Source organism: Oncorhynchus clarkii, chromosome 3, assembly GCF_045791955.1.
Source record: "Oncorhynchus clarkii lewisi isolate Uvic-CL-2024 chromosome 3, UVic_Ocla_1.0, whole genome shotgun sequence".
NCBI lineage: Eukaryota > Metazoa > Chordata > Actinopteri > Salmoniformes > Salmonidae > Oncorhynchus > Oncorhynchus clarkii.
This window is the reverse complement of record NC_092149.1, coordinates 59,495,039-59,513,722: the sequence shown is the minus strand read 5'-3', so window position 1 is coordinate 59,513,722 and position 18,684 is coordinate 59,495,039. Positions and strand designations below refer to the sequence as shown.

At 41.5% G+C, this 18,684-nt stretch overlaps 1 protein-coding gene across 1 annotated transcript in view; it reads right to left on the bottom strand.

Annotated features, from left to right (window-relative positions):
* Window positions 1–3,258: 3,258 nt before the first annotated feature.
* The window catches only part of LOC139400102 (receptor activity-modifying protein 1-like), a 70,578-nt gene continuing 55,152 nt past the window's right edge, over window positions 3,259–18,684 (bottom strand). The window contains exon 3 of the mRNA XM_071145139.1: window positions 3,259–4,297. Within this exon, the coding sequence (XP_071001240.1) occupies window positions 4,042–4,297 (256 nt within the window). The 3' untranslated portion in view covers window positions 3,259–4,041. The remainder of the gene's footprint in view (window positions 4,298–18,684) is intronic.

The following is an 18,684-nucleotide window of genomic DNA, read 5'->3' as shown; positions in this document are numbered from 1 at the left end:
TAGATGTCGTTCAATAATTGTTCAGTAATATTAATTTTTGTCTGCTTCTAATGCCTCTTATTAAGCAGATTTACGTTTTTTTTTTTGATGGGTCTTGTCCTTGAGGAAGAACTGATGATTTCCACTAGATGGGCCAACTGCAAAGTCAAAATTGAAAACCCCCAAAATATTTTTGGTCTTAATTTAAGGTTAGGTTTAGGTTTAAAATCTGATTTTATGACTTTGTGACTGTGCCAGCAACTAACCTGCGCCTCTTAAGGGGAACGTAATCTGATTACGTTACTGAGATTGAGTAATCCAAACGTTACTGATTACAATTTTGGACAGATAACTAATAACTGTAATGGATTACATTTAGAAAGTAACCAACCCAACCCTGGACATAGCCTACCACCATATGTTCCATTGCTCATCTATCCTTTCTTAATGATTTCATAACCGGTTCAGTGTTAGCGATCTAACGACAGTAGCTGGTGTGTGGCATTATGATATTATGACTTTGTCCTTCTGGCTAACACAACAAGGGAGACCTGACAAGTTCATGAAACTCTAAGGGAGATATGAAGAAAGAGACAAGGGAGAGGAGGGAGAGATAGAGGAGAGAGAGAGGGAGGGAAAAGAGAGGAGAAAGAGAAGGGAGAGAAGGGGAGAGGGAGAAGAGAGCAAGAGAACAGAGAGATGGAGAGGGAATAGGGAGAGATGGAGGTTTGCCCTGGTGGCAGAACTACTGTGGGGAAACCAGGAACATGCCACAAGCAGGGAAAATAAAGCACACTGAAATCCCACATTCTTGTCAGCTCTGTACCAGCTCTGTCATGAGACACTGCACTGTTTAACATTCTGTAAATGTAATTGCATTTATACTACTAACCTCAATCCCAACCCACAGGACTTCCCATAGTCCTTTCCTCAAGCTTTCTTTGTTTTATTGATCAGTTGTAAATTACATAATATATGCATGAGAACCTGCCATGTTTAATTCAGCTAAGATACCTCATTTCTACCAGCATGTCACATGTGCAACCAGAGGACAAAAAAAACTCTAGGCCATTTTTACTCCAGACACAGAGACGCATACAAAGCTCTCCCTCGCCCTCCATTTAGTAAATCCTGCTTACAAGAAAAAACTAAAGCAGAAAGTACCAGTGACTTGCTCAATACAGAAGTTGTCAGATGATGTGGATGCTACTCTACAGGACTGTTTTGCTAGCACAGACTGGAATATGTTCCGGGATTCATCCAATGGCATTGAGGAGTATGCCACCTCAGTCACCTTCTCAATCAAGAAGTGCATCGATGACGTCACCCCCACAGTGACCGTGTGTACAAATCTCAACCAGAAGCCATGAATTACAGGTAACACTCGCACTGAGCTAAAGGCTACAGCTGCCGCTTTCAAGGAGTGGGACACTAATCCGGATGCTTATAAGAGATCCCGCTATGCCCTCAGACATCATCAAACAGGCGAAGCCTCAATACAGGACTAAGATTGAATCCTACTACATCGGCTCTGACGCTGGTCGGATGTTGCAGGGCTTGAAAACTATTACAGACTACAAAGGGAAACCCAGATGCGAGCGGCCCATTAACACAAACCTGCCAGACGAGCTAAATGCCTTTTATCCTCGCTTCGAGGCAAGCAACACTGAAGCATGCATGAGAGTACCAGCTGTTCCGGATGAGTTTGTGATCACGCTCTCCATACCCGATGTGAGCAAGACCTTTAAACAGTTCAACATTCACAAGGTTGCAGGGCCAGACGGATTACCAGGACGTGTACTTCGAGCATGCGCTGACAAACTGGCAAGTGTCTTCCACCTCTCCCTGACCAAGTCTGTAATACCTACATGTTTCAAGCAGACCACCAGAGTCCCTGTGCCCAAGAAAGCAAAGGTAACCTGCCTAAATGACTACCGCCCTGTAGCACTCATGTTGGTAGCCATGAAGTGGCTTGATAGGCAGGTCATGTCTCACATCAACACCATCATCCTGGGAAACCCTAAACCCTCTTACCGTGTTTCCCAGAGTACACTATGTTCTACATACGAGCTTGACAAGACTCATAATGAAGGGGAGGGTTTTGAATACGGGAGCTGAGCAGAGGACCAATAAAGTTATTAAATCTCTTAAAGCAAATCAAATTGCTTTGAAGTCTGTGTTGAAAGGTCGCTGAGATGAGAGAGTATTTCCCTGTGAATAGGAGTAAACTGGTAGCTATGGGGGCTTTGGGAGTTCAGGTCTTGCAGACGGCAAAGCCGGGTCTCAGCCATAGTAATATAAAGGCAATTAGAAAAGCAGCTGGACACACAGACACTTTACCTCTCAGTACTAATAAGATAAAGAGTATGTCAGAAAATTCCATAAGCAGGATACTCTGCTCTTAAATGTTATGTCCCTATCGGGTGATGATGCCATTAGCCTTGCTAAGGACCCAATAAAGGGACCAATCTTCAACACTGCTGTTACACAGACATGACAGTTTGTCAGTAACTTACTAAACAATCTACTAACCTTAAGCCTAGTGTGGCTACACAGAGAAGAGTCATCATACAAAATCACTGTTTAGAGATTCTCCTGTACTTTGTGTACTTTTTAGCAAGCAGTTCTGAAAATAGCACTCACGAGCCAAAAGTGGTCCCTGAAAATTGCGTACTGCGTCACATATGTGCAGATATGTGCACCACGTCATTGCTTTCGCCCTCGCTCTGCTGTGTGTGCAGCTGTCACTCAAATGGTGAGGGGCTGAAGCACACTGGCTAGAACTGTAATTGCTAGGGGGCTGGCCCACGTGGGGGAAAATGTAGGGAAAAACATTTGCTTTCAAACTAGGGATTCCGTGGCTAATTGAGGTAAGACAGTAATTCTGCTCATAGATTATGCATGTATGAACTACACATTGACATATCCAGCCAAAAGCGGGAGTAAAAAAAAAAAAAAAAGACTTAGTCATCAAAGTTCCGGAGACTGTTTTTACAAAGCATCTGATTCACAATGACACGTCTTTGTTTTAATCCAAGTTTGTTGTACACATTCAAAATTTGCAGGGGGGGGGGGGGGGGGGTAGACCTTTCCTGCCCTGTATCAATCATTCATAGGGATAATAGTGGTTGGTGGATCATTTGTCCAGATCTGCAATAGGCTGACTAGCAATCATACCACGGCCCCCTAATCAGCATTTGCACAGTATGTTGTCTCACACACATCAGTCATTTTAATCATCTCTTTTTCATATTCACTTTCTATTCATGGCAAATTCGATTTTTGTATATTATTTTGATAACTTACAGTGATTTGGCACAATGCAAAAGTAAGGATTTGAAGGGCGATTGTAGAAATATGTTGGTTCTGACTGTTAGAGACAGGAACAGGGACAGGGCAGGGACAGCAGCAAGGATAGGGACAGGTGCAGGTACAGGGGATGTTGGATCCAGACAGTGTTTATGAGGTGAGTATAGAGTGCACAGACATTATCCATAAAGCACAGAGATGATAGCATCATCCTAGCGTTAGCCTATCTATCAACCAATCGGTGACTGACTGTCAAAAGTCCACTTCAGGAGCTGTGCCAAAGTATCCCAACTCACTGCACAGGAAATTACCTCATGTGCCCAGGAAGTCCTTCAAACCAATCAGACACCATCTGTCCTTCATGGCTAACAGCTTGTGATTCTCCATCTAGATTGGATTTGCAGATAAAGGGTAATGAAAGCAGACACTCCATTTTTAAACAAGTCCTCCTGCAGGTTATAATCAGTGTAGTTCTGTAAATCCTCATCTTGTAGTCTGTGTCCTTTCCTATATCCTGTGGCTGTAGCTCAGTGTCAACTCCCAACAGAGTGACAGTAACATAGATGGTCTATAATGTTGTCCTTGATACAGGCTTTGATAGTCCTCCCAGTCCCTTGCCTGGTCCATGATGTCTGTTCTGTAGTAGCAGCAGCGTTATGTATACCTGTCTCCGTCCTGGGTAGAGGGTGAAGGGGGCCTCCTCTAGACCTCTTCTCCCCTGGCTGGGGGCCTGGAGCTTGGGGTTGGCCTGGGTTACACAATGCCTTCGCTGCGTTTGCTCCTCCACACCACTAGGGCAGTCATGAGCAGCGTGACAAGGATGGGCACCACAATGAATGGCCCAAGGATATGGTTGGGCGGATCACGCAGCTGCCGTCCCGACAGGGAGCAGTCGTGGAAGTAGTGCTTGTGGATGCGGATGAAGAACTCGTCCACCAGCCGGTTGGGCCAGAAACAGTCCATCTTCAGGGCAATCAGGTAGGTGCAGTTGGTGAGCTCACCATAAGGTCTGTAGGGAGAGACAAAGAGAGAGAGGGAGGTAAAATCAAGCGAATGCGGACAAGGTTCATAGTGTTGGGCGGCAGGTAGCCTAGCAGTTAAGAGCATTGGACCGGTAACCGAAAGGTTGCTGGTTTGAATCCCAGAGCCGACTAGGTGAAACATATTTCAATGTGCCCTTGAGCAAGGCACTTAACCCTAATTTCTCCTGTAAGTCGCTCTGGATAAGAGCATCTGCTGAATGACTAAAATGTATTTCATAATGAGGGTAAATGATAGCCTACATATTTGAATAGACACATAGGAAGGTAAGGGGCTCTGAAGTGTGGGTTCTAAATGCAAATTATATATGGTTAGGGTCAGGGTAACGGGTTAAGGTTAGGGAAAATGTGTGTGAGAGAGAGAAAGAGAGAGAGAGAGTGCTCCTTTACCAAATTTGTACAGTCCTGTCATGATTGAGAGTAATGATTCATGGTAATGACAGAGGGTCCACTCCATACATAAAAACATACTCTCAAAAGCGCACACAGACCCTCCCCTCTTCCTGACAGGTCTCTGATTGGAGGGTCCCCTCTCCCCCTTTCCTCAGAGCATGCCCGCCACATGGCCTATTATTTATACCCACATCCTCCCTGGCATGGAACGTCTGGCATAGCTAGGACCTTTTTATAACCCCCAGGTTTCCCTTACACAACCAATGGGTCCTGTTCCCTCCAACCCCCTTTTGTCCCTGCCTTGCTCCCACCAACCCCCCAGTCCCAGATAGAACTTTCCCCCAGTGGGAGAGTGATACTTCGGGTAAAGGCAGACCATCTGGCTCATCTTCCAAGCCAGACATACATTATATCCATGCATGCTAATCACCTTCAGATGTACAGCTGGCGGAAACACTATCATCAATAACATACAGTGGTTTAAAGTACTTAAGTAAAAATACTACATTTTTACTAAAATATGTTTTTTGGTGTATCTGTACTTTACTTTGTATCTGTGTTGGAGTGTGCCTGCCCCTGGCTATCCGTCAATAAAAATCTAAAAATAAAATTGTGCCGTCTGGTATGCTTAATATAAGGAATTTGAAATGGTTTATACTTTTAATTTTGAAACTTAATTACATTTTAGCAATTCCATTTACTTTTTATACTTATCTATTATATTTAATATATAGTATATTTAAAACCAAATACTTTTAGACTTTTACTCTAGTAATATTTTACTGGGTGACTTTCACTTTTTCTTGAGTCATTTTCTATTAAGGCATCTTTACTTTTACTCAAGTATGACAATTGAGTACTTTTTTCACCACTGATAACATATGACCTCTATTTAACCAGGTAGGTTATTAAGATGATAATACTTTCTATTTTGCAATAATGACTTGGGAAAAAGGATACAACAGTACAGTGGCAGCAGACATATGGACAGGAATAAACAATATCTAGGCACAAATAAATTCATTCCTAAAAAAAAAAATTGGACAGCAAGACAAAAGTATAGATAGGGGCAACAGAGAGCAGGGAGATGAGAGAGAGAGACTGGGAGGAAGAGAGAGAGGTACATACACAGTGAAGGAAAGTGGGGGAGAGAGAGGTAGGGTTGAGAGACAGGAAGAAGGAGTGTAAAATTAGATCTTCTACAGGGAATAGAAATATGAGCAACCCCCTATTCTCTCCTCTGACATTTATCCATGACAGACTTACGGCCATGGCCAATGTTATTACTCCAGATAACCATTGTTTACATGACAGAATTGATTACCTTTATATTACCGCTGCTTTACTGAAAATGGGACGCTTGCCAAAGTCACGTCATCTGCAACATTTCATAATCGGAGGAAATGGATCGTTCCTAGACAGTCCCTTTTCTCTCCCTGTACGTTCTTCCAAAACATCTCTGGTACAGTATATTTCCTCCTAAGGGCCTGCTGACTGGAACCTATTCAGTACTGAGAACTAAGACATTTATAACAGCCAATATATGGCACAATGTCAAAAACCTAACTACAGTGCCTTCAGAAAGTATTCATACCCCTTGATTTATTCCACATTTTGTTGTGTTACAGCCTGAATTCAAAATCGATTAAAAAAAATGTCACACACATCAACACATAATATCCCATAATGATAGAGTTGTTGTTTTTTACACATTTTGGCAATTAATTTACAAATGAAATACTTTTGACCGGTAGTGTGTGCTACTAACTAACTTTTTCAACCGTAGTTTTTAACCTCAAAACATTCCAAAGCTGACTTTGTGAGCCTCAGCTGTGTAGCTGTTGAAATGAGTCAGGACAACACAGTAACTAGTTTAGATTCTCCTGTGTATAAAGCAGAGAGGTCCAGGATATGCTCCAACTCTCTCCATTCAGATGGACATGGGGTGGGAAAATCCTACAGCACATTTTGTCACCATAAGTCACCAGATTGAATTTCAGGAGGGTTTAACACCACTAAATATAACTGGGTGGAGGGACAAGGAGGGACAGGGACTAACGTCAACACACAGAGGGATGTGACTGTAGCATAGCAGCAAGATACTTCCACTCTCAACTAGAAAGAGGGGACAACACATTGTACCTGCAACTCAGTACGGTTTGCAGGTCAATAGTTTTCCATGTTCATTTTCTTTCATCTAACATCTGCATGAACTCCTTCATTTCTGAAGTGTTCTTCCCTCAGCGTTTGTTTGAGTCTACATCGTACCAACTGTACAGAAAAGTCAGAGGAAACAGAGATATCATCTGGGCCTGTTTTTTGATGTACTTCTGATATGCACATGGACATTTCTGTTGATAAGGGGAAATCTTTTACAACCGGTTTTTCACAACCCTGAATTTCTTATTTCATCTGTGGTATTGAAGTACTTTGAGTGCAGTCTTTCAACTGGAACTGTGTGATGACAGGAGAGTCTTCTCCCGTCAAAGCCACCTCTCAAAGCACTTTATTTGATTCAGCGTCAGAACTTAAATGGATTTGTGTCACCACTCACCACAAAGTTTGCCACACTCCTCTCTTTGGAGGCAGCAGCACAGAGAATGCCAAATTACTTCTCCTCCTCGTCCTCTTTGCAAACCTCAGTATCCCAAACAGGCCGCTCTGTCAAATTGTTTCATCAAGATACAGCTCACTGTATCTCTGTAGCAGTTGATGGGAGAAACAGTATCCTGGCTTTGTCCCTCTCTTGTCTATGTGTGGAGCAGCAACAGCTAACCCACCTCTCTAGTTCTACTAGTGCTCTGTACAAAAGTTATGCAACTTTAATCTCTATTTCTAAAGTTATAGAGTTCAACCGTTCTATATTTCTACAGCCAGCTCCACTGTCTTCTGTACTTCTAAATCTATAAATTCATAGATGTTCATGTTCATAGAAAAGTTCTGCTGACCTGCGGAAGCTCTACACATGTTCTGTTCTGTTGTAGTTCTTCAGCTCTGCTCTGTTCTGGTCAGAACCTGGTCTGCATAGCAGTGAATTCTCCTGCAGCTGCTTAGTGCCAGCTCTTCAAAGATAATTCTGTATGTGATTACATTGACATAGATCCAAGCAAATTATGCCAAAGACTTCCTATAGAATCAGTTACTGTAATGCCAATGGAATTATTCAGATATTCAGAAATACAAGTACTTTTTAGAATAAATATATCCTTTGACAGTGTGGCACATGAGTTAGCTTAAAGGAATATTCTCTGTTAGTACTCTCAGTCTAAGCAGGAGTTGCTGCTGATGCTCCCTCATTCCTTCACTCTTTGAAAAAAACTTTCCAAAAGGGTTCTTCGGCTGTCCCCATATGAGAATCCTTTTTGGCTCAAGGTAGAACCCTTTTTGGTTTCAGGCAGAACCCTTTTGGGTTCCATGTAGAACCCTCTGTAAAAATGCCTCTACATAGAACCCAAAGGGTTCTACCTGACACCCAAAAGGTTTCTTCAAATGGTTCTTCTATGGTACAGTCAAAGAACCTCTTTAGGTTCTAGATCGTACAATTTTTTCAAAGAATGTTATGAATTATACAGGGAGAAACTCAGAGGGTCTTGAGCATTTGTCATCTCTCTTTCATCTTCAACTCACCACAACAATCAGCAATCAGCAAAGTGATTCAAGGAGGTAGGTAGTGCACGGCAACCCTATTGTTATTGAAGAGGCCTCATAGTATTGAAATGTTCTCTCTGTCTGTCTGTTCATCCTCCTGTCTCTCTGTCTGTCTGTTCACCCTTCTGTCTCTATGTCTGTTTGCTCAAAGTCTTTAATATCACCGTGGGTTCTCATATAATATAGATGAAGGGAGGTTGAGGCGGAGGGGAGTAGAGCAATATGCATGTGTGTGTCTGTGCGTGCGTGCACACGCAGTTGTGTAAAGTAATGAAGTAGAAATACGCACTGATGGGTGAACTTCTTTTGCTAGGCAGCAGGCAACGACATGCAAGCAGAGTTGAGCCAATCCTCACGTTTGGGCAAATCCAAGAGCCCTAAAGTGTAACCCCCCCACCACCCACCACCACTCAATCGCACAATCAAGTCCGTCATCGCTCTACCACCACCTCCTGATGAGGACAAACATCCTTGGCTGTATGTTTTCTTTTCTCTGAATGAAGGATTCATCCTACCGGATGAAATGTCTGTTATGTTTACCAAAAGTTCAGGAAATACTAGCGTTCAAGAACTCACAGTCAAATCTAAAAAAACACATTGATGTAGGCCTACTGTTAGCTTGCTAGCTAGCTAGAATAACATTAGCATGCTAGCTAATGATACTTATATTAGCATGCTATCTAACATTAGCTAACCAGACCATGTTTGCTTAATCCTATACCTAAATAGTTTAGTAACTAACATTACCTACTTTAGCTGGCTAAAATGTGCCCAGATTCAGAATCTTTGTTAATTAACGCAATCTAACTAAACTGACATGAGTTAACTAGTACATTCCAAATCTTGGCCCATTTGTGTCAGTTAACGTTAGTCTAGCCAAATACCTTTTTCTCTAAACACCCCATGTCAAGCTAAGTTAGCTAGCTAACATTAGGTTTCACATTTTAGCTAACACCCACTATTTTAGCTATACATTTTATTTTCTTAATTTTTTCTTTATTTAATTAGGCAAGTCAGTTAAGAACAAATTCTTATTTTCAATGACGGCCTAGGAACAGCGGGTTAACTGCCTTGTTCAGGGGCAGAACATCAGATTTCTACCTTGTCAGCTCGGGGATTCGATCTTGCAACCTTTCAGTTACTAGTCCAGCCACTAGGCTACCTGCCACCCCATGTGTTAGTTGATAAAGTTGTTCTTCTTACCTAGTTAATTACTGTAGACTTAAGCTATTGACATCACATACTAGCTAAATCAATTAACATTGTTTTTTCTCAAAGTAATATTAAATGCTCACAAAAAACTATCACTTAACTAATGTTGTTTATAGCTTTAAAATTAGGATCCTATACCTTAGGTATTTGGTGATGGTAGTTATCTAGCTAATTAACTATTGTAATTTTTTTATTATTATTTCAGAGAAAGCAGGTACACCATCTTAAGAAGTATGGAGAACTGACAGCAAACACACAGAAGAGAAAACATACCCCTGACACTCCCTCCACCATCAAGCAGAGCACATTACTGAAGGCAGTGTCTCAAAAACCCAGCTGTGGTGAAGTATGTGGTCCAAGGTCTCCAACCATTTGCTGTTGTAGAACAAAAACTGTTCAGAGAGTTAGTGCAGGATCTGCAGCCTAACTCAAAGATAATATCAAGGCCCACACTGCACTCCAGGATTGATGAAGCATCCAAGGAAATGAAGAAGAAGGTGACTGAGGCCATGAGAGGAGTTGAACACATCGCCATCACCACCGACTGTTGGTCTGCAAGAAGTTGCATTGGTGTTACAGCCCATTGGATAGACCCTGACAGTCTCAACAGATGCTCTGTATCCCTGGCCTGTAAACAGTTGAGAGCATCGCAAATCTTTGATGTGTTGTCAGGTGCCCTAAATGACATACATTCTGAGTTTGAAATCCAGAGTAAGATTGTAAGAAAAATAACAGACAATGGCTCTAACTTCTTGGAAGCTTTCCAAGTTTATGGAGCAGATGAAAATAACGAGGCAGTCGAAGCAGTGGGTGGTGGGGGTGAAGCAGCTCAGCCAGGACAGGACGATGGTGAAGAGGAACAATAGGAGATTGAAGAAGTGAAGTTTGTTGATGTGGCAACGATCCTGAATGAAGGTGATGGTTTTGAGTACCAGCTGCCAAAGCACCAGTGTTGTGCTTGCCACTTACTCAACTTAGTATCTAAAGGCAATTCCCTAAAAGCAACATCCAGCGAGGCTTACAAAAAAAGTGTCCTGTTCAACATTTGGCAAGTGCCAAGCACTTTGGAACAAACGCGGGAGATCCACACTTGCAGCCGAAACCATTGAAGATACTTGGAACCTCCAGCTGCTGCGTCTGAATGCTACAAGGTGGAACTCCTGGTTCATGGCTGTAGAAAGACCCCTGAGGATCGTCAAAGACAAAGGAGAGGCGGCCGTCAGAGGTCTCTGCACAGACTTCAAGGTTCCAATGTAAGTAAGGATTATGTATTATTTTATCGTTATGTAAGGTCTTGAATATGTCTAAATATGTTGACTAATAACTGTTTCCTGTTGTTAAATCAGGTGAAATGGTTAGTGGTCCCCTTTGTAGGATGGGAAACGCATTATTATTATTAGTGGGGGGTTTTCTCTAGTTCAATCCAGCTGAACTCCCCTGCCTCACAGAAGATGTTGCCACAATGAGCCCAGTCGTAAAGGTCATCAACATCTGCAGGCTGAAACCAATTTCCAGATGCGGTGGCTACTTCCAACTATCAACATGCTGATCACAACAGTTGACCAAATCAAGTTGTCCCTGAAGTACTGTAAGCCTCTGGATGTGCTACAACTGGGACTGAAGAAGCACTTCAGCCACACGTTTCAAGACTCTGAGCTGATCGCAGCTGCAATCCTTCTCCCCAAATTTCCATCAGCGTGGACAAAGGATGACACCATCAAAATGGGTAAGACAAAATGTGGCTAATTAACAATATTTTATTATTCATAAACAACTTTTGTATAGTGTACATTTTGACACTTAATAGATTTGAGAACCAGCCATTTGAACTACAATCCTGACTTTGCGGTTCAGTCCAATGGGTAACCTACTTAGCCCGGTTTATTGGTTTACAGTTGAAGTAGGAAGTTTACATACACCTTAGCCAAATACATTTAAACTCAGTTTTTCACAATTCCTGACATTTAATCCTAGTAAAAATTCCCGATCTTAGGTCAGTTAGGATCATCACTTTATTTTAAGAATGTGAAATGTCAGAATAATAGTAGAGAAAATGATTTATTTCTGCTTTTATTTCTTTCATCACATTTCCAGTGGGTCAGAAGTTTACATACACTCAATTAGTATTTGGTAGAATTGCCTTTAAATTGTTTAATTTGGGTCAAACATTTTGGGTAGCCTTCCACAAGCTTCCCACAATAAGTTGGGTGAATTTTGGTCCATTCCTCCTGACAGAGCTGGGGGTAACTGAGTCAGGTTTGTAGGCATCCTTGCTCGCACATGCTTTTTCAGTTTTGCACACACATTTTCTATAGGATTGAGGTCAGGGCTTTGTGATGGCCACTCAAATACCTTGACTTGTCCTTAAGCCATTTTGCCACAAATTTGGAAGTATGCTTGGGGTCATTGTCCAGTTGGAAGACCCATTTGCGACCAAGCTTTAACTTCCTGACTGTTGTCTTGAGATGTTGCGTCAATATATCCATATGATTTTCCCTCTTCATGATGCCATCTATTTTGTGAAGTGCATCAGTCCCTCCTACAGCAAAGCACCCCCACAACATGCTGCTGCTACCCCCGTGCTCACGGTTGGGATGGTGTTCTTCGGCTCGCAAGCATCCCCCTTTTTCCTCCAAACATATCGATGGTCATTATGGCCAAACAGTTCTATTTTTGTTTCATCAGACCAGAGGACAATTCTCCAAAAAGTACAATCTTTGTCCCCATGTGCAGTTGCAAACCGTAGTCTGGCTTTTTTATGGTGGTTTTGGAGCAGTGGCTTCTTCCTTGCTGAGTTGCCTTTCAGGTTATGTCGACATAGGACTCGTTTTACTGTGGATATAGATACTTTTGTACCCGTTTCCTCCAACATCTTCACAAGGTCCTTTGCTGTTGTTCTGGGATTTATTTGCACTTTTTGCACCAAGTACATTCATCTCTAGGAGACAGAACGCGTCTCCTTTCTGAGGGGTATGACGGCTGCGTGGTCTCATGGTGTTTATACTTGCGTACTACTGTTTGTACAGATGAACGTGGTACCTTCAGGCGTTTGGAAATTGCTCCCAAGGATGTACCAGACTTGTGGAGGTCTAAAATTATTTTGGCTGATTTCTTTAGATTTTCCCCTGATGTCAAGCAAAGAAGCACTGAGTTTGAAGGTAGGCCTTGAAATACATCCACAGGTACACCTCCAATTTACTCAAATGATGTCAACTATCCTATCAGAAGCTTCTAAAACCATGACATCATTTTCTGGAATTTTCCATGCTGTTTAAAGGCACAGTCAACTTAGTGTATGTATTCTTCTGACCCACTGGAATTGTGATGCAGTGAATTATAAGTTAAATAATCTGTCTGTAAACAATTGTTGGAAAAATTACTTCTGTCATGCACAAAGTAGATGTCCTAACCGACTTTCCAGAACTATATTTTGTTAACAAGAAATTTGTGGAGTGATTGAATAAGTTAAGTTAAGTTTTAATGACTCCAACCTAAGTGTATGTAAACTTTAGACTTCAACTGTATATAGATGGGGGATGGATTAATGTAGGCTCACTAAAAACATAACTGCATGATTTCTATTGTCATCTCCCTTGTATTTCAGGAATGAACTACATCAAGGACCACATGGAAGAATCCTTGCTGCAGCTAGGCGATGGCACAAGTTCACCAGATGATACTGTAAGAGTGTTACCTTTCAGAAAAACTCAAGCTCTAATCAAATAAAAGGTCTGGCTGTTTTGCTTTTTGGATTTGTGGCTCTTACGTTTCATACATTTACTTTTGAAACTTAAGGACATTTAATATCAGGTACTTTAAGACTTTTACTCAAGTAGTATTCTAATGGGTGACGTTTACTTGAGTCATTTTCCAGTAAGGTATCTTTACTGTTACTCAATTATGGCTTTTGGGTACTTTTTCCACCACTGTGCACACGTGCGTGCATGTGGGGGTGGTGGTGGTTGGGGTGGATTATGTTTTTAGAAGCTCTCCACAATGGTCAGAAGCATTCCACTTGGAGAAGAGCACATGGAAACAACCCCAGCAACACTTGGTCCCTCTATGCCGCTAGAAACGTGTTCAACATCCACTGAAGTAGCTAGAACATTTACTTGAGGGGGGGGGGGGGGGGGTATATAGCGATACATAAAATATATGATTATTGTGGTACTTGATAGGATGTTTCTCCAGGCATTGTAAATATCTGTTGACCTGTGCAGACCTACACACAACCTGTGTATCTCAAACATGCACAATTTGTATCTCAAGGTTGTTCGACATTCTATATTGCCAGAATAGAGTTGATTAGATATTTCTTTGTCTGTTTTAAGCAAATATTTGAATGGAAATAAATGCGCTGCAATAGGAAGAGCATATAGTGCCTTGCAAAAGTATTCGGCCCCCTTGAACTTTGCGACCTTTTGCCACATTTTAGGCTTCAAACAAAATATATAAAACTGTATTTTTTTGTGAAGAATCAACAACAAGTGGGACACAATCATGAAGTGGAACAACATTTATTGGATATTTCAAACTTTTTTAACAAATCAAAAACTGAAAAATTGGGCGTGCAAAATTATTCAGCCCCTTTACTTTCAGTGCAGCAAACTCTCTCCAGAAGTTCAGTGAGGATCTCTGAATGATCCAATGTTGACCTAAATGACTAATGATGATAAATACAATCCACCTGTGTGTAATCAAGTCTCTGTATAAATGCACCTGCACTGTGATAGTCTCAGAGGTCCGTTAAAAGCGCAGAGAGCATCATGAAGAACAAGGAACACACCAGGCAGGTCCGAGATACTGTTGTAAAGAAGTTTAAAGCCAGATTTGGATACAAAAAGATTTCCCAAGCTTTAAACATCCCAAGGAGCACTGTGCAAGCGATAATATTGAAATGGAAGGAGTATCAGACCACTGCAAATCTACCAAGACCTGGCCGTCCCTCTAAACTTTCAGCTCATACAAGGAGAAGACTGATCAGAGATGCAGCCAAGAGGCCCATGATCACTCTGGATGAACTGCAGAGATCTACAGCTGAGGTGGGAGACTCTGTCCATAGGACAACAATCAGTCGTATATTGCACAAATCTGGCCTTTATGGAAGAGTGGCAAGAAGAAAGCCATTTCTTAAAGATATCCATAAAAAGTGTTGTTTAAAGTTTGCCACAAGCCACCTGGGAGACACACCAAAGTGTGGAAGAAGGTGCTCTGGTCAGATGAAACCAAAATTGAACTTTTTGGCAACAATGCAAAACGTTATGTTTGGCGTAAAAGCAACACAGCTGAACACACCATCCCCACTGTCAAACATGGTGGTGGCAGCATCATGGTTTGGGCCTGCTTTTCTTCAGCAGGGACAGGGAAGATGGTTAAAATTGATGGGAAGATGGATGGAGCCAAATACAGGACCATTCTGGAAGAAAACCTGATGGAGTCTGCAAAAGACCTGAGACTGGGACGGAGATTTGTCTTCCAACAAGACAATGATCCAAAACATAAAGCAAAATCTACAATGGAATGGTTCAAAAATAAACATATCCAGGTGTTAGAATGGCCAAGTCAAAGTCCAGACCTGAATCCAATCGAGAATCTGTGGAAAGAACTGAAAACTGCTGTTCACAAATGCTCTCCATCCAACCTCACTGACCTCGAGCTGTTTTGCAAGGAGGAATGGGAAAAAATTTTAGTCTCTCGATGTGGAAAACTGATAGAGACATACCCCAAGCGACTTACAGCTGTAATCGCAGGAAAAGGTGGCGCTACAAAGTATTAACTTAAGGGGTCTGAATAATTTTGCACGCCCAATTTTTCAGTTTTTGATTTGTTAAAAAAGTTTGAAATATCCAATAAATGTCGTTCCACTTCATGATTGTGTCCCACTTGTTGTTGATTCTTCACAAAAAAATACAGTTTTATATCTTTATGTTTGAAGCCTGAAATGTGGCAAAAGGTCGCAAAGTTCAAGGGGGCCGAATACTTTCGCAAGGCACTGTAAATTCATGAAAAAAGCAAAAAAGAAATTACAGTTTAAGGACTTTTACTCCTCTGTTCCCCATAACTAACCTTCCACAGAGTTGCATTATTTTCCAGAGAGCGCATAGAGCCATGAGTTGATTATCCATTTTATACCATGGCTATAATTAACAAATTTGCCGCTAGAAACGTGTTCAACATCCACTGAAGTAGCTAAACAGACTTGCTAGTTTAGCTAACCAAATCATTGTCCTAGCTTGCTATTATGAAAATCGAATTCAACAATGGTTTCAATTAGACTTTTGCTTTCAAAAGCAGCTCAAACTTAAAACATGTATGAATGAACCATAGCCATTGAAATCTATGTGCAAATATACTGTGCGTAAAAGAGAATTATACAACAAGTGGGTCTACTCCTGAATGCTGATGCGTTAAAAATGCATTACAGCCAGTGTCTATTCCACACGTTACCATTGGCTAAATCTATGACGTTAAAATGCATATTTACTCTGTTCCATCTGACTGTGCAATCCCCAGTCTCATCAGCCAAGCCAGGCAATTTATAAACTTAATCTCCACTATTAAAAAGCATGCAGACATTATCTCACATTTCTTTTAAACTGACATTTAGTTTTCAACAGCATAGATTTGTATAAACCTTGCTGTCTGTCTCTCCGACCTTTGCAACATTGTTTCAATATTCAAATTCGATCTCCAGCTGTCCCATAGTAATGAACATGTCAGATGTCAGGCAGGCAGGCAGCGTTTCTCAGCCAGTCAAAATCATGAATCAGCTGTCATAATTTTTATGAATATGTACAAAGAAATGTCAATTGAAAAAAGGTCAAACGAAACAAAGTACAGCTAGTTTGCAGTCTTTCTAGCTTCAGTTTGAAGTGATTGTGTTAGCTGTGTTGTTAGCTAGCTCCTCTGAACAACAGTGTACTGACGAGTGAGCGCATTTTCTATATTGTTATGGATGTATCCAAATAAATGTCAGCAGAAAACGGCTTAAACAAATGCAAATGCTGCTACTTTGCTCTTATTCTGGCTGCACTTTTTAATGCAATGTTAAATTAGCCATAGTTGGCTGGCTAGCTAGCAAGCAAGGGATAAGAACATTGCCAGCCAGTATGCAATGGAACATTTAGAACGAACGACTGGGTCACGTCTATAGATTTTACATTTTTATTTATTTATTTCACCAGGTAGGCTAGTTGAGAACAAGTTCTTATTTACAACTGCGACCTGGCCAAGGTAAAGCATAGCAGTGTGAACAGACAACAACACAGAGTTACACATGGAGTAAACAATAAACAAGTCAATAACACAGAAAAAAAGAAAGAGTCTACATACATTGTGTGCAAAAGGCATGAGGAGGTAGGCGAATAATTACAAATTAGCAGATTAACACTGGAGATACAGAACAAAAATACTGAACGACTGAGTCACGTCTCTGACAACCGAACCGATAGAACGAACGAACTGAACTGGCTTGGGTATTATATCTTGAGGAAGGATGAAATAGTATGAATAAATTAATCAAAATAATGTTTTTAGTGAAAATATGTCAATCATTATTTGATTATGTTGATTTTGGTAACACATTGTATTGAAGTGATAATGCTCTTGAAGCCAGTGTTTGGAGGATATATTGGCACGGTTTGGCAACACCCATGCCAATATATCCTCCAAACACCGGCTTCTCTGGCATTATAACTTAAATAATGCACGCTCTAGAATGCCCTTCCTTCAAGCCAATCAGAAATTAGTATTCAACAACTCCATGGTATAAAGGTTTATAAATGATTCCCTCAACTGTCACAAAATGAAATCAAGTCACAAGTCGTGACCCCCCCCCCCCCTCCCCCAGAACAGAAAACACTCAGAGAATGTTCAACCAAAAACAGGGTGATCGAAGCTGAGCCTTCAGATCCGGATGGAGACGCTCCTCTAGCCAAACCAAACTGACTGATTTCAACTAAAGGGTGGCAGGGGAAGTGGAGACAGACAAGTATCTGATATCCCTGGCAATAGCATCCGACTTTACCTTCTCTCCCTGAACGAAATACCAGTGGAAACATTAGGTCCCAAGGTGAACATTCTGGCTATTGATCAGGAGAGCACAAAAAAAGAGTTGCTTGGATTAAGAGCTGCAAATTGCACGATATTCCCTATATAGTGCATATGGGCCTTAGTCAACAGCATTGCACTATATAGGGAATAGGGTGCCATTTGGGACGCAACCACAGAACAAACCTCCTGGCCACCTTATTTTAGAGCATTAGGCTAAGTCTCTGGCTAGCAGCCATCTGGAGAGCTATGTAAAAACACAATCCAATTTCTCTGATTACAGTGTAATTAGCGATGCAATCATAGTGGTTCAAGAACCGCAGTTATTTCCAAACGCCTGAGGTCATAAGATTTGGCGCGGATATGATGAAGCTTATTGGCCAGTAAACTCATACAGGCATGTCTACATCAGGAATGATTCCCAAACAGGCATGACCGACTGCCACAGCGTTCAACAGACTGATCACAGAGAGTAGATCATAAGCTATATAAAACATGAACTTAGAGCTAAATGGAGAGAGTGAGAAGGAAAGGGAAGAGTGGATCAAGGAAAATATCTAAGTTAGTTAGTTAGATAGTCCTTCTGCCCGTCCTCCCGTTCGTTAGTTAAATGATAGTGTTCTTTGACCACACATGTAGGTCACCTAGAACACATCCTCTACCTCAGGAACAAAGACCAAACTTTGATATCAAGGGAGGCTGGGTCAAGATAAAAAAATGCACCTCTTTTGCTATTTGTGGGTCCTGTAACACACAGCACATGTAGACCATTTTTAAAAGTGTGACACAGAGCATGGGCGCTTAACGCTGTCCTATCCTCACCTCTGGTCCTGCGGGTTTTGTGTGATTTAACAGCAGAGGGAGATTGTTTAGCCAATTGGTCATCATAGCGTGCTAAGAGAAAGAGAGAGAGAGAGATGCCACCTGCCAAGAGAAGACGGAGTGGAGTCTACAGAGCTCAGGCCTGGGGCAGGTAACATGGCCCATTGTAGTTCACACGCGATGGGACCTTTAGAGCAGTGCAGCTCTATGCTTGCTGCTAGACTCTGCAGAA